This window comes from Mauremys mutica, chromosome 12, assembly GCF_020497125.1.
Source record: "Mauremys mutica isolate MM-2020 ecotype Southern chromosome 12, ASM2049712v1, whole genome shotgun sequence".
NCBI lineage: Eukaryota > Metazoa > Chordata > Testudines > Geoemydidae > Mauremys > Mauremys mutica.
Window position 1 is genome coordinate 31576511 of NC_059083.1, and position 14493 is coordinate 31591003.

General features: G+C 47.1%; 1 protein-coding gene across 1 annotated transcript; it reads right to left on the reverse strand.

The window, feature by feature from the left end:
• Positions 1 to 4861: 4861 nt before the first annotated feature.
• On the reverse strand, positions 4862 to 13826 carry LOC123345532 (zinc finger protein RFP-like). The gene is made up of 7 exons (XM_044982506.1): positions 13279 to 13826; positions 11058 to 11153; positions 10237 to 10467; positions 9612 to 9634; positions 8944 to 9059; positions 7344 to 7403; positions 4862 to 6076 (listed from the first exon to the last, which is right to left on the reverse strand). The coding sequence occupies exons 1-7, from the start codon at positions 13693 to 13695 to the stop codon at positions 5565 to 5567; spliced, it is 1455 nt and encodes a 484-aa protein (XP_044838441.1). The 5' UTR covers positions 13696 to 13826; the 3' UTR covers positions 4862 to 5564.
• Between the last annotated feature and the right edge of the window lie 667 nt (positions 13827 to 14493).

The following is a 14493-nucleotide window of genomic DNA, read 5'->3' on the forward strand; positions in this document are numbered from 1 at the left end:
GAGGGGCTCCTTTCCTTGAACATTTATTTCAAAATTGTGAAGTGACCACAATATCACTCAAACAGTTCATTCAAGAAAAAAAAAAAAAAAAAAAAAAAGCAGGATCGGGCCCAGAAAAGCAGGCAAGCAACAGATAAAGAAACTGAAAAACAGGTTGGAAGCCCTAAGGGCATAGTGTAAGGAGTAAGAAAAGCAGTAAGTGCAGGCATGAACCCCTGGAACAATACTTAAAATGGTGAAATCTGAGGGGATAAAGGTGTTATTTTGGGAGAAAAACAAGTGATTTAAGGAAAGAGAGTGAAAAGTTAACTCTACAAAGGCTGGAGAGAATTAAGCAGTTAAATTTTGTGAAAATGTGTATGTATCTATTTGTGAAAATATGTAAAGTTCTAAGAATCTAAACCAGCACATCTGGTTTGTAAAACTCCTGTTTTGTAGGTGTAAGATAAATTAGTTTTGTTTTTGTTTTTAATGCCACTAAAAAAATTCATTTGACTCTTAATTCAAAGTTGCAAAACTGACAGACCTTTTTGCAAGACACAGGTAATTAGTGATGTTTGGCTTTGGGATTTAGCATTTAACCCTTAAGGGGTAACTTGATTCTTTATAAAATTTAAAATGTTTTTTTAAATAAAAACCAAGTCATGGCTGCAATATGGCAGTCAAAATCAGGAGAATAGGGAGAGATTCTGGAGTCTTTTTGTTTGTTTGGTTTTGTTTTGTTTTTTTGGTAACAATAGCAGATAAGAGCTGTAGTGAAAAAAAAAATAATTTTTTAACAGTGCCCCTCTGAAGCAACAGCAGAGGTGAGGTGCACAAAACAAAAAGAAGCAATGTTAAAAACACTGAGCCTTAAAATTGCTCTGTGTAATCAGACTGTCACTTTTGATAAGGGTACATGAAAACTCTGTAAGAAAAAAGAAACAGTTACATCGTATGTAAAAATTCATATGGCTAATGTTTAAAAAAAAAAGTTGTACTATAGAAGAAATGTGCTTTTTCCCTAGGACATGTGCAGTGTATATTGTAAAAAGGGGTAAAAAAAATACAAATGAAATATGCTACTGAATTAAAATCCTATTAGGGCTCCAAAAAGAGCCGCAATAGACTGTTTTCTTTTTCAGATCTCTGTGTGTTTTGTAAGCAGGAGTTGAAAGTGGAAAGAAATCAAAACTCTGGTGGAAGTTGATTGTGTCCCTTTTAAGACAGAGTCTCTGAGCTCTGCTGATGGCTTTGAATCCAAAAGCCAAGCCTGTGTTGATGCAAATTACCTAACTGATAAAGGAAGGTGAAAACTGCCAGCACAAAATAAATTGCCTAAATAAAAGACATGGTATAACAAGATCCCTTTAAGAGATTTGATGCTAAATGTTATTGTTAATATTAAACATTGAAATAAATTTAATGTTAGTAAGTACCCCTGTAACAAGGTATAGTGTGTATGATTTTTGGAAAAATCCTTGAAGGTAATATGGTAATGATGCTTCTCAGCTATCACCTGTGAATAAACTTAAAACACACACACAGGAAAATATGGGGGTAATTCCTCTGTTTTGCCTGCAATCAGCAAGGGTATTTGTAAAAGAAAGGAATCTTTTAAGCAACAATCAATGCCACCCTGAAAGAGGTAGAAAAATGTTATTTTTGTCTTTCAGAAAATCAGAAAAAGCTAATACCAGCTACAGAACAACCTATTAAAAAAACAAAAGTTTAAAAAAAACATACTGCAATAGCTATGGAATGTACTAAAATGCAGATATTTAGAACATAAGATGTTTTGGGTAATATCAGAGAATATTAAGGTTTTAATACATCTGTTAAAGCAAAGAAAAAGATAATTGTTTAATACCTATCAATATAACTGGATGCAGTATGACTCCAGTATGGTAACACAAAATTTGTTAAGTGAAGAAATTGTTGTTAAAATTGCACACCCCAACAGGCTCTGGAAGCAAAGATATGGAAAGCTAGCCCACTCCACAGATTGCGCCTGGGATCCTTCTGGCTACCTCAAACCTCAAGCCAGTGGGCTGGGAGGAAGGGAAACTATTGGACACTAGAGGTTGTACCAAGTGGACTCCTCAAAAGTGGGTATGCTTATCCATGCCTGTTGCTCCAAAGCCCTGTAGTAAAGACATCTCACTAGGATCCTGTATGTGGGATAAAATTAATAATTAGACCAAAGTATTGTATAACGGGCAATGTGTGTGTTAATTCTTGGAAAGAAGTGTTTTAAAAGGATAGAAGTTTTAGCAACCCATCAGTAGACAAATGTACATGTAATGTAAGTACTGTGTTTACCAATAATCACATTTACTATTTGCCACAACCAAAAAGTCTCAGCTTACTGTAAGCACTGATTTAGCTGAGTTCTCTATCAGTCTTGGCATTGAATGGCAAACAGTTACCAATTATCTGTTTAAAAAGGTAACATAGTTCCTAAAAACAAACAAACAAAACACTGTGGGAAACAGAACCATTCATATTATCTGGATGGTCTCCCACAACTACTGGCATACTAATGTTACTACCCCTAATTGTTTTTGGTTTTAAATTGTATGTGTTTAATTGAAATGTTTAAAATATGCTGGTGGATAAAACAAATGTATGCAAAGCTAGAGCCACAGGCCCAAATCACCTCCCAGTATTTTACTACATAATAGTGACACTGGCGATTGATAATCTTAGTGTCAAAAGGGGGATATGTAGAAGCTGGACTTTATAATGTATAATTTGATTTCATCCTGCCAGCCACCCTTTTTGAATAGCAGAAAGAAATGACCCTCTGGAACTGTAAGATTCTGTTTTCCCATATGCATTACAAATTGGGCCCTCTCTAACTCTTTGTTTTAAGATTTAGGTAGTAAGAGACAGGATTCTCTATTGTGTCTATGTTAAGTAAATTAAAGAAACATTGAAGGCCTGGGTCTCAGTGTAAATTGTCTTGGTTATTAATTGTAAAACTTAGCAAGGTTTAATTTGCAATGCCTTTTTGCTCGATATAAAATACTACTGTTTGTATTCTCAATCTGTTTGTGTGAATGAGGAATGAATGCATCAGGAAAAGATAAGGTGTGAAGGCCATTGTTATAGCCAGAGTCAAGGAAAGAAGCAAAAAGACTTAAAGAGTATCAAAGAATCATCAGGCACTGCTTACTACCCAGACGGCTGTTAAACTGTCTGGAATCCGCAGCATGAATACATGCTTTGCCGTGTAAGAATGCACCACCCCCAGCGAACCAATCATCACCTCAGGACCATGCAGAGTCAGTTTTGACTCCAGAAGATGACGTAGAGGAACAGCCTGCAATACCTTACAATCTATGTTCTCGTAAGGGTTGCCAGAAGCAGACGACTACCTAAAGCAAGGCCCAAGAAAAAGCAGTAGTGAGCCTAGCGCCTGCTGCCTGGTGGACATAAAACTGTGACTACAGTTCCCTCAGTTGAGGTTGTCAGAACCAGAAGGGCCCTGCCTCCAACATGCACCTCTGGTGGTGCCTGTTCCTCGGCTGTTGGTGTCTGAAGGTCTGGGGAGTCCACAATGACAATTCTTTTATCCAGCAGCAAGTGTGGATAGCTCAGACCCTTAATATTTCTAAATGCTGGGTCTGCAGCCACATCCCAGCCCACTCTCAAACTGATGTTCCTGTCCTGGCTATCCCACTCAATTCCCCAGACCTCACTGGAGGACCTTGTCCGTTTAACACAATATGGAACAGTAATGACACCTGGGAAGAGACTATTGGCAGTTCCTTTAACCCACTTGGGGAGTAATACACCAGGCAAAAAGGCTCCTGAGGTTAAAAGAAGTAGTTAAAATAATGGCAAATAAAACTGAAGAAAGTTTAAGAGCCCTGGCCAAAGAAACAGGGGCGATCCGACAGGTGGTCCTCCAAAACCGTCAGGCATTGTACATAGTGCTGGCGGCCAAAGGAGGGACCTGTGCTCTCATTGGAAAACAATGTTGTGTGTTTATACCTGACGATACCAATGAGGTAATAGATCACGCTAGCCACTTAGAACAAATTGCATATCTTCCCCATGAAGAGCCAAGTTCTTTATGGAAGTGGCTAAGTATTCTCTGGCATAGGAAACTGGTTGTTTCAGGGAGCCCTGACTATCCTGTTTGGAATCCTAATAATTTTTGTATGTTTTCAGTTAGTCTCCTGTTGTACCCAAAATTGTGTAAGGCATGCCACTCAGGTGACTGCCCCAGAACAGAGTGCTAATATGATGATTTTGAATATTGCTGATGAACAAAGAGATAAAGAACGGTTAATATGTGGAACCCAGTAAAATTTTGGTCATGGCGTGAGCTTGACCAAAAGGAGGGATTGTGAAAGTAGAATGAATTATATTGTAAAAATAAGAATGGATTAAAGAAATGTTGTATGTACCTTTAAGCAGAAATACGAAATGTTGAAATACAGGTGCCAGGAAAAGAAACATTAGGCATAAACAATGGTGCTAATGGCGAAACATTAACAGAAGATGGGTAATAGTTAGTATATGCATGCCTAGCCCAGGTAAACTTATCTGATTCTGCTTCCTTTGTTATCTTGTTAAGTTCTCACCCTTTTATCTGTATAAATAAGATAGTTTGTGTCTTGCATGGTGCTCACATTATCTGGGTGTTATTAGCAGAGCGCTGTGCTAATAAAACAGAGTGGTCTGACAAACTGTGAGTCCTGAGTCTAACTTTGACACAATCCACCCCCTTTGTCTAACAACTAGAAATTAGACACCTTTTAATATATACGCATGCCTAGTCTCTACAGCATTATATTGTTAATATCTCAACAAGCGCCAAAGGTTAGGAATGTGAGGGAGTTAAAAACACACCGAACACTAAACTAGGGAGTTAGAGTCAGAACTGTGAGATGCTTGTGTTTCTTATCAGTCCTTCAAACACTGTTTCTTAACACAACACAGCTGGCACCAGCCCCCTCACTTATCTTACTCTTTCCCAGGGCTTTGTGAGACAATACTGCTTCTCAGTATTCCACTCTGGGTTTACCCAGAAACCTCTGCTAGCCTGATTTCAGTCAGGTTGGCCTAACCGGTTTTGTACTACATCTTTATTCAGGCCTAACAACTCTGTAGCCCCCACATATGCCCCAAGTCCCCTTTTCTCCTCCCATACTTGGAGCTGTTGGGGGGGGGGCAGAGGGAGGAGCTTCGAAGGGCCATAGAGCTAAGAGGCCAGAGGTTGGGTAGACAGGAGTCCTCCAGGCCATAGGGGATAGGATTACTTGGCTAGAGAAACCAATTTTTCCATTCCCAGTGGGCTGTTGCCCCCCGCCGCCCCGCATGTCTCAGTGGCACTGTCTGACCCAGGATCCCCAGAGTTCTCCTGGATCATACAGGACAGTGGCAAACAGGCTGCACAGTCCCTGGGTCAGTGATGCTATTGGCTTCTCTACCATGCAGCAGCCTCCAGGGTCATAGAGACGGGATGATAGAAAGTCCACAGGGACAGGTCACAGAGACAAGGGTGTATGAGGCTAGACAGGCTGATCTCCGGGCTCCCAGTGAGATATTTCCCTGCCCCTCCCCTGCATGTATTAGGGACACAGTCTGAGCCGGGATCCCCCCACCCAGAGCCAGGGTCGGATTCTCCCCCCTGGGACGGAGCCAGGCGGGAAAGTGAAGATCGGGGCCTCGTCACGAGCATCGATAAATGTCACCTGCCCCCGGTCACAGTCCAGACAAACCCGCATCCTGCTGGGGAACCGGCTCAGGGGCAGGGGGGTCTCAGGGGAGGTGAGAGCCCGGAACTGATCCCCCCATCGTTCCACAGCCCAGATCCCCCCCTCAGGGCTGAGGCTGATCTCTCCCTTCCTCCCCACAGACTCTCTGGCCACCCCCACAGCCCAGTATCGCCCAGCCCCCACCTCCACCTTCCAGCAATGTCTCCCCGAGGTGAATCCCTCACAGCCCAGCACACAGGTCCAAGGGTCAAATCTCTCAGGGTTGTTGGGCAGTCGCTGCCATGTGTCTCCCCATCTCACACTTTTCCGATCCTCAGACAGGACGAGGTTGGGATGAGCCGTGTCTGGATCCAGAGTCACATTCACTGGGGAGAGAGAATCAGAGCGTTAGGGGCAGAGCTCGGCCCTGGGGGAGCCTGGGGCCATTTCTCAGATTCCCCAGCAGCCCCGTCCTGGCTGGGACAGGCCTGGATCCCAGGGAGCTGCCTCTGCCCTGGGCACCTGAGACTGAGCAGGGACGTCACTGCAGCTCCTCAGGGTAGTGATTGATCTATCGGGGATCAATTTATAGAGTCTAGTCTAGACAAGATGAATCAGGGGCAGCATCTTAGCTCGACCGCCCCCGCCCCCCTTAGCATAGACCAGGGCCTAGTGTGTTTCTCATTTGCTAACAGAAGCTTCAGCTCCCGGCTCCCCCTGTTGGGGCTGCTCCATTCCCAGGGGCAGAGACACAGCCAGGAAGGCGTCAGAAGCTTTTATTGAGGAGGGAGCAGAGGAGGCCGGTACCAGCTTTATACCCCAGAGGGAAACTCCCTCCCCTAAGGCAGCCTCCACTCCCAGGCCGGGGAACAGAGAGGAAGGTGCAGCACTGGGGAAGAGCTGCTTAAAACCACAGAGTAGGAGGTGGCATTGGGTGGGGGAGCCCCATCCCCAGCCCAGAGAGAAGGGAGGCGCTGCCAGCATCACAGGGAGAGCATCTCCCCAATCCAGGAAGCAGTGAGCTGTTCCAATGGGAGAGCCCAGCCCTGCCCACAGGAAAGGCAGGATGTTGGAGAAGAGCGATGGGGAGACCTCTCCACTAGGGTAAACCAGAGAAATGTGTCAGCCCTCAGGGCAGAGAGCTCTGTTCAGATGCTGCTTAGTGAATGTTTCTGTTCATCAGTGTGGGCATGAACTCAGCACTAAGGTTGGTGTCAGGAGTGTTTGTGTGATGACAGTCTGGGATTTCCCCACGAGTTCTGGAACCTTGGTACAAGTTGGGGGTGGGGCACGAGATCCCACCAGTGGTGGCCCCGCCCACTCCGTGGCCCTGCCCCATTACTCCTCTTCCGACCAAGCCCTGACCCCTGGCCAGGCTGTGAGCGTTGCCTGCTGAGGAGATCCCTTGACCCTTCACCTGTCCTGGGTGGGTCTCTGGGGGGCCTGAGAGCAGCCCCCGTTCCATGTCCCCGCTCCCCGGGGTGCTCCACCCAGGGCAGGTGGAGGGTGCAGGGCTCCACACTGCCACTCGGGCTGCCAGGGTGGGAGCCCGGCTCTGGTTTCTCGCCTGGCCAGGGACAGGGTCTCGGGGGAAGAGGAGCAGGGGTTGGGCCGCTGAGAGGGGCCAGTGCAGGGAAGAGGCTCCAATCTCACCCTGTCTGTGCGCTCCGAGTGGTTCCCCTCTTTTTCTCTCCAGTGCAGACGGCAGAGTGTCTAGAGGGGGAAAGATAAGAGAGGTGAGATTTCAGACTTCATATTTATAACAGCGTCCCCACTCTGATCTCCTAGAACTGTGTTTTCATCATGACACAGAAAGAGAGGGAGACACACTCAAGTATTTAATGTGACAAGGTCTGAAACCTCTTTCCTCTCTCATTCAGGCATCTCCCAGCAATGGACCCAACATCCTTGTGAACTCCCGACTTGTCAAAAGACATGAAATTGTAGTAAAGATCCTTGGGTCCTGATTCTGTCACCCCAGATCTGCTTAGGTTTCATCAGGGGAAGTTTGAGTCGCCAGACTGAGGTCCCAGTTATGCTGGTACGCCCTCAAGGTGATATTGGACACTGGACTATGAACTATTTCTGAAAGAACTCTTTACAGCTAGAAAGCTCGCTATCTCCACTATGAATCTGAACCTCGATGAATCAAACTCATGTCTGTTTGTATACTGATCTTTTAACCATACTCTCTCTCTTGTTTTTTAATAAAGTTTAGTTTCGTTAACAAGAAATGGCTGTAGTGTGTATTTGGGTAAGATCTAAAACAATCATTAACCTGGAACGTAATGTGTCCGATCCTTTGGGATTGGTAGAACCTTTTCTGTTATATAATGAAGTAAGATTTTCAGAAATCATTGTATTTGACATAAGGGAAATGTTTCCTTAAGTGACCTTGTTATTAAGTGATGTGTTCATAAGTTCCCCTGTGGGATACAGAGATGTTTCGACCACACAATGTGCATAAAGACACCAGACACCCACAATGTACTGCCCAGGAGCAGTTAGCAAAGTCCAAAAAGTCCCATGTGGAGAAAAGGGTCAAAGTGACCCGTGCACGTCAGTGTGTAATGACAGGTAATAAACGAATAAAATACCTTCGACAGCAAAAGCCCTGCCAGTTAGAAGATACTTACAATGCATAACACACATGCATGTGTAGTGTATGAGTTATACAAGATACTTTCTATTCATAACATTCAAAGGTGATTGGAAAAGAACTAATAAATATATACTCTGGATGTGTATAATACGTCAGACATTGTAAGGAGCATCATAGGAGAAATGCATCATGACCTACCTATGCCCCAGGAGAAGGTAACTGGGCAGTATTTCTTTCAGTATGTTTGTCATTTCTTACTTTAACAAGTATCAGAGGGGTAGCCGTGTTAGTCTGGTTCTTTAGAAGCAGCAAAGAATCCTGTGGCACCTTATAGACTAACAGACGTTTTGCAGCATGAGCTTTCGTGGGTGAAAGCTGCTTGCATCCGAAAAAGTGGGTACTCACCCACGAAAGCTCATGCTGCAAAACGTCTGTTACTTTAACAGTAATTGTAATGGCAAGACATGCTTTTGGAACAAATAACGGGTTGAATTAATCAGCCTGAGTGTCTTAGACCCTAAGTGTATGGCATTCTCATCCAACAATTAAATGGAAACATAATGTAATTATGAACCAATTGACCAGAGCCATTCTCTTTCCACAGCCTCAGACACTTATCCCAGTTTCCCCTCCTAGATTCCTTCTAGGTACCTTTGAACTTCCTCAGAGCCTCCAGTAGCGCAATAGTTTTCTGGGAGAAACCACTGACTTGTTCTTCCAGTTCAGGAGAAATCTCCTCTGGCTGCTGCAACTTCCTCTTCTTACACCTATAGAGAAACAATTTCATGTGATTACAGTTCATTGTGAGATTCATTCTAAGTGGTTGCTAGGGAGTCGCTGCTCTAATGGGCCTGGAGTTAGAATTCTTCTGCTTCTCCCAGCTGCAGAAATCTGTCCCCTAGGAACTAGACTGAGGCACAAACTCCCACCTCCCCAGCTCATTCCACACAGGTATCCAAATGGTCCTGAGGCGGGAAAGACTCTTGACCACTGCTGGCCTGGGCTGAATGGTAACCAGGGCCCCAGCAGTGACAGGCCCATATTCCATCTCCACTATCCTGAGGAGGCCAGTCCCCCAGGGAGGTGACATCTCTGGGAAATACTTGAGGTCCGTCCTTCCCACTGAATGGAGAATTCCAGAGTTTTCTGTGCAAGGGTGAGAACCTCCGGATGAAGTTGATCAGAGAGATTTGTATCTAGAATGTGACCTTCCCCACACATTTTGCTGTACAGCCCTGGGGAGATGCAGTGCTAACATCACCATTAAGCTCTTTCCCAGTATTGTGAAGTGCGAGGGGGAGTGAGAGGGAGCTACGTACCTGCTCAAGGTGCTTCTGACATTCTAGAGGGGAAGGAGTGGGAGAGAGAGAGAGAGAGGAAAGACTGTCAGTTCCATTTGACTCACACAGGGGATCCCAGGGAAGGGATTTTGTAAATATGGGGAAGAGAGGCCCTGCCCTGACCCCAGGGCCATGGATTCACTGAGCTAATGGGGCTTTTCCATCTCTAAGATCTCTGTCTGTAACTCTGCAAAGAACAATAGTCACTCACATGTCAGCAATGCACACGCCGAGTTACACTCAGATCTCTGACCGCGGGCTCCAGTGCTTATGATTCAGGAGCCCTCCCTTCCCTGTGTGGGGATCTGGGATGTTTCTAACCACAGGTGCTGGCTTCTAATTGTCCCTGGAGGTGCTCAACCCCAGGCCCTGACCCGACTCCGCCCCTTCCCCAATGCCACACCTCCACCCTCCCTCTTACCACTGAGGCAGGTGGGAAGTGCTGGGAGGGAGGGGGAGGAGTTGATCGGTGGGCATGAGGCGCTAGGGGTAGAGTGGGGGAGCTGGCTGCCAATGGGTGCTAAGCACCTACTAATTTTTTTCCCTGGGTGCTCTGGCCTTTAAGCACCCATGGAATCGGTGCCTCTGTTTCTCCCTGTCTCACCTGCAGGAATTCACTCACTGGCTTCTGACACTTCTCCTCCAGCTCACTGATCAGCTCACTGAGATGGGAAATCTGCTTGGAGAGTTTACTGACATTTTCATTCTGGATCCTCACAATCTCCTCGTCCAGCTTCTTCAGCTGGGCCAGCAGGAGTCGCTCTTGTTCCTCCAGGAACTGCCGCAGTTGCTGAAATTCAGACACAACCTTCTGCCTCTCGGTTTGTGTTTGTTTCTGTACGAAAATAGGGGAAGGGCTGGTCAGGGACATGATTGGAGCCTGGGGTCCTTTCACGGAGAGCTGAGTGTGCAGGAGGGAGAACTTAGTTGAAAATCCTAAGATTTCTGACATTTGACTTTACCCTAGGGAGAGGATTCTCTCACAGCTTCCCCTTCAGCCCCTGTATCTCTGAAAGGGAGGTTTCCATGTCTGTCATGTTAGCATATTATGTCATTCATGGTCTCTGGGAATTCAGACCCAGAGCAGCAGGAGGCAGGACTCAGCACTACACTGACAGAGACACCAGGGGAGAAAAAAGAAACAAACATGTTAATGCACGAAATGACCAGACACAGGGGACAGCACCTCACGGGTAACATTCAGTTCACTTGGGGAGGATTTCTGGGCAAGACACAAGGGCGAGACATTAACTGATCAACTGAAATGGAAGCTTAGGGCTTGTCTATGCACAAATCTAACCCAGTAATCCATGGTCATGGAGAAACACACACAAGTCCACATTCACCAAGGCCACACACAGGAATCTGCCTCCAAACAGACCTCCCACTGCCAGTCCCTGCTGGTTCATAACAATAGGCACCTACCAGATACTCCTGACTTTCCCCCTCTCCGGTCACTTTCAATCCCAGCAGCTTTTCTTGCTCTTTCCTCAGAGTCTTCAATTGGGTCTGGATTTTTGGCTGAAGAAACACAAATGATTTGGGAACTTGAATTTGAATGGTTGAGAGGGGTGTGGAGCTTTTCGTTTTTTCATCCAAGATGACTGTTGGTCCTAATCACTTTGTGATATTAGGGCCAACAAGGAGATGAAACCTTATCAATGCAGACTGGGAGTGTGTCATTATTAGACTCGTTACCAATTCAGATTCAGTCTTTTTAGTAATTAGAGAGAGATCTCAATTATAACCAAGCTTTACTGGTATTTGTGAATTGATGAGTGGTACAGAGCATAACAGGACATTGGAGTCACATGGGGGTGAATCAATACATCTGTTTTTGAGGTTTAATGAACAAAGTGATACAAATCCCAGAAGCCACCAGGGTTTCAATATGGGCTGGGATTTCAGCCCTGAAGCCCTGGGGACTTCACTGGTTGGGCTGAGCTGGTCTAGGCACCAGGGCAATCCCCATGAGACATCAGGAGGCCATTCGTCTGGTTGGAAGCTCCACAGTCCAAGTTTTGTGGAGCACTATTCGTGTCTGGTAAGGACCTAGCACTGGGTGTGGCTTCGTCCGGTGAAAAAGAGGGAAAAGGAGACCGAGGATGCAGGAGGACACCAGCGAGGGTGGGGGCAGGGGTGTGAGTGGCACTTCCATGCAGAATGATGCAGGTGGGGTCGAGGTGACAAAGGCGGGGGAGGGCCCAAGCAGGCTGATCGATTCAGGTGCGGGAGGGCCCCATGCAGGCAGGCATGGGGATGTCCTATATTCTGGGGATGCCTCAGGGCCCCTCCTAATGAGGCAGATTTGTATAAGGAACTGTTGGGATTTCCCCCAGTGCTGCCCTAAACCCTTTCCGTGGCAATGCCCTCTGGGTAGGTCCCCACTGTCCCATTCCCTGGTAAAGATCCCGGAAGTAGTGCATTCTGGGAGATTTCTAAAGGCTGCCTGGTGGGACTAACAGAACAGCTCTGGCTGGTCCCTGCCCACGTACACAACAGAGCAGGTCAGACTGGCACCGGTCAGCTCCAGCCTGGGGTTGGTTTTGCTACAACCCAGTGTAATCCCAGTGGTACTTGGCATGGACCTGAGCGGTCTGGAGCCCTTTTGTGTGCGGACTGAAGGTGCTCAGGGTCCCACACAGTGTTTAGCCCAGTGATCTCCTCTAGTGCAGACCGGCAGCATCTGAGTTTAACCCTTCATGGAACAACGCAGGAATTCAGATTCCCCCTGGGAAACCTCCTCTCCCTGGTGAGTCTGGGGCTTTTCTCAAGGAATCTTTTCCTCCTACTGTTCACATGTCATCATTGCTCCGTGCTCCTGAGGGGGACAGTGTATTCTAGTGGTTAGGGCACTGGGCTTGGCCTTGGAAAAATGGGGATTTATACCCAGTTCTGACACTGACCTACTGAGTGACCTTGGACAAGTCACTTCCCCTCTTTGTGCCTCAGTTTCCCCTCCCACCTTTTGCCTCTCTTGTCCAGTTAGACCAGGGGTGGGACAACATGGGAGCGGGGAGGGGCCAGCCTCCTCAGCCAGGAGCTCAGGGGACAGGCAGGATGGGCCTGTGGCTGGATGTGGCCCGCAGGCCGTAGTTTCCCCACCCCTGAGTTAGACTGTAAATGGCTCAGGGCAGGGATTGTCCCTCACTGGGTTTTCTACAGGGCCCCCCCACAATCGAGGTCAGATCTCAACTGGGGGCTGTAGGGGCTGCTGGGATGCCAATAACAATAATAAACACTGTGACACAGTCAGTAATAACAGCCACAGCTTGTAACTCCCCCTTCTCCAGCCTGAAGGCAGCGCTCCCACATAGACTAGCCTGCAGCTCTAGTGAATGAAACCTCACTGGGCATTTAATGACTTCTGGTCTGCAGAGAGTTCCCTTAGTTCACTGGTGGGAGCTGGGTTTCAAAAGGTTTCATCTGCTCAGAGAAAACTTTCCACATCAGACAATTTTTAAATCGTTCTCTTGCCTTTCTTGCCAGGCTGGAGTATCATTAATTTGTACAGTCTCTTTCATGCAATGAAGGCTACACACAGCTTAGTGACATAGATACACCAGTCTCAGGATACTTGTGTTGCTATTAACTTTGGATTTGAATTACAGGTTATTATCCATTAGACGGGACAGCAGTTCCCTACCTTGTACTCCTGGGCAGCCTCCTGGATGGGAACCACCGTGTGAGAGCGGTGAGCCCGGGACTCTCTGCAGAGCACACAGATGGGGGTTTGATCTTCTTCACAGAACAGTTTCAGAGCCTCCTGGTGTTCCTCACACACCCCGTCCCCTCCGCTTCCCTTTGCTGCCTGTAAACTCAGTCGCTTGGCGATTTCTACCATGTTTGCCAGCTGCCTGTTGGGCCGGAGGTTTCTCTGTTGCACAGTTTGTCTGCACTGAGGGCAGGAGGCAGCTGTATCGGATCCCTCCCAGCACTGGCTGACGCAGGCTCGGCAGAAATTGTGCCCACACTCCAGGATGACAGGCTCTGTGAAATACTCCAGACAGACGGGACATGTCGCTTCCTTCTGGAGACTTTCCATGGGGTTCTCTGCAGCCATGGCTCCCTCTGGGCAGTTTGTAACAGGCTTTGTTTCAAATTCCTGAGTTCACACTATGCCCCGCCTGCAGCAGCAAGGGGGTGTTTCCCTTCCTGGAACTGACTCCTGCTCTTTGTTCAGTTGGAAGGGGCCTACCTGTAAGATTACAGCCCTGGAGGTTGTGGTGAAAAATTTACCACTAGGGCTGTGGTCTGGCAATCAGCCCCTGTGCTGGTGCGGAGGGTCACTGGGGTTTCACATGGACGTCAGCTCTCCCTGTGAGGATGAGCCTGCAGGGGCAGGGTCTGTGTGTCTAAGGCCTTGTCTACACTACAGGACTATTTCGAATCTACTTAATTCGAATTTGTGGATTCGACCTTATGAAGTCGAATTTGTGTATCCATACTAAATACACTAATTCGAACTTCTGAGTCCACATTAACGGGGCCGGCGTCGACTTTCGAAGCGGTGCACTGTGGGAAGCTATCCCACAGTTCCCGCAGTCCCCGCTGCCCATTGGAATGCTGGGTAGAGCCCCCAATGCCTGCTGGGGGAAAAAATGTGTCGAGGGTGGTTTTGGGTAACTGTCGTCATTGAACCGTCAATCACGCCCTCACTCCCTCCCTCCCTGAAAGCGCCTGCGGGCAATCGGTTCGTGCACTTTTCTGGTCAGTGACAGCGTGGACGCCACAGCACTGCAAGCATGGAGCCCGCTGCGATCCTCGCCGTTTTCTCCTCCTCGCACTTTATCGTCCACCTCTTCCACATTCAGCTGCTGAGAAATTGGGCTACTTTTCAATGGTTCTGCAAGCACTGGGG

What these genes read in the sequence shown, in the direction of transcription:
- LOC123345532 (XM_044982506.1), bottom strand. Translation starts at nt 13,695, where the DNA reads ATGGCTGCAGAGAACCCCATGGAAAGTCTCCAGAAGGAAGCGACATGT. An exon ending in CAGTGAGTGAATTCCTGCAG is followed by an intron (nt 9,635 to 10,236) that starts GTGAGACAGGGA and finishes CTTCCCCTCTAG; the next exon opens with AATGTCAGAAGCACCTTGAG. An exon ending in GGCTCTGAGGAAGTTCAAAG is followed by an intron (nt 7,404 to 8,943) that starts GTACCTAGAAGG and finishes TTCCCCCTCTAG; the next exon opens with ACACTCTGCCGTCTGCACTG.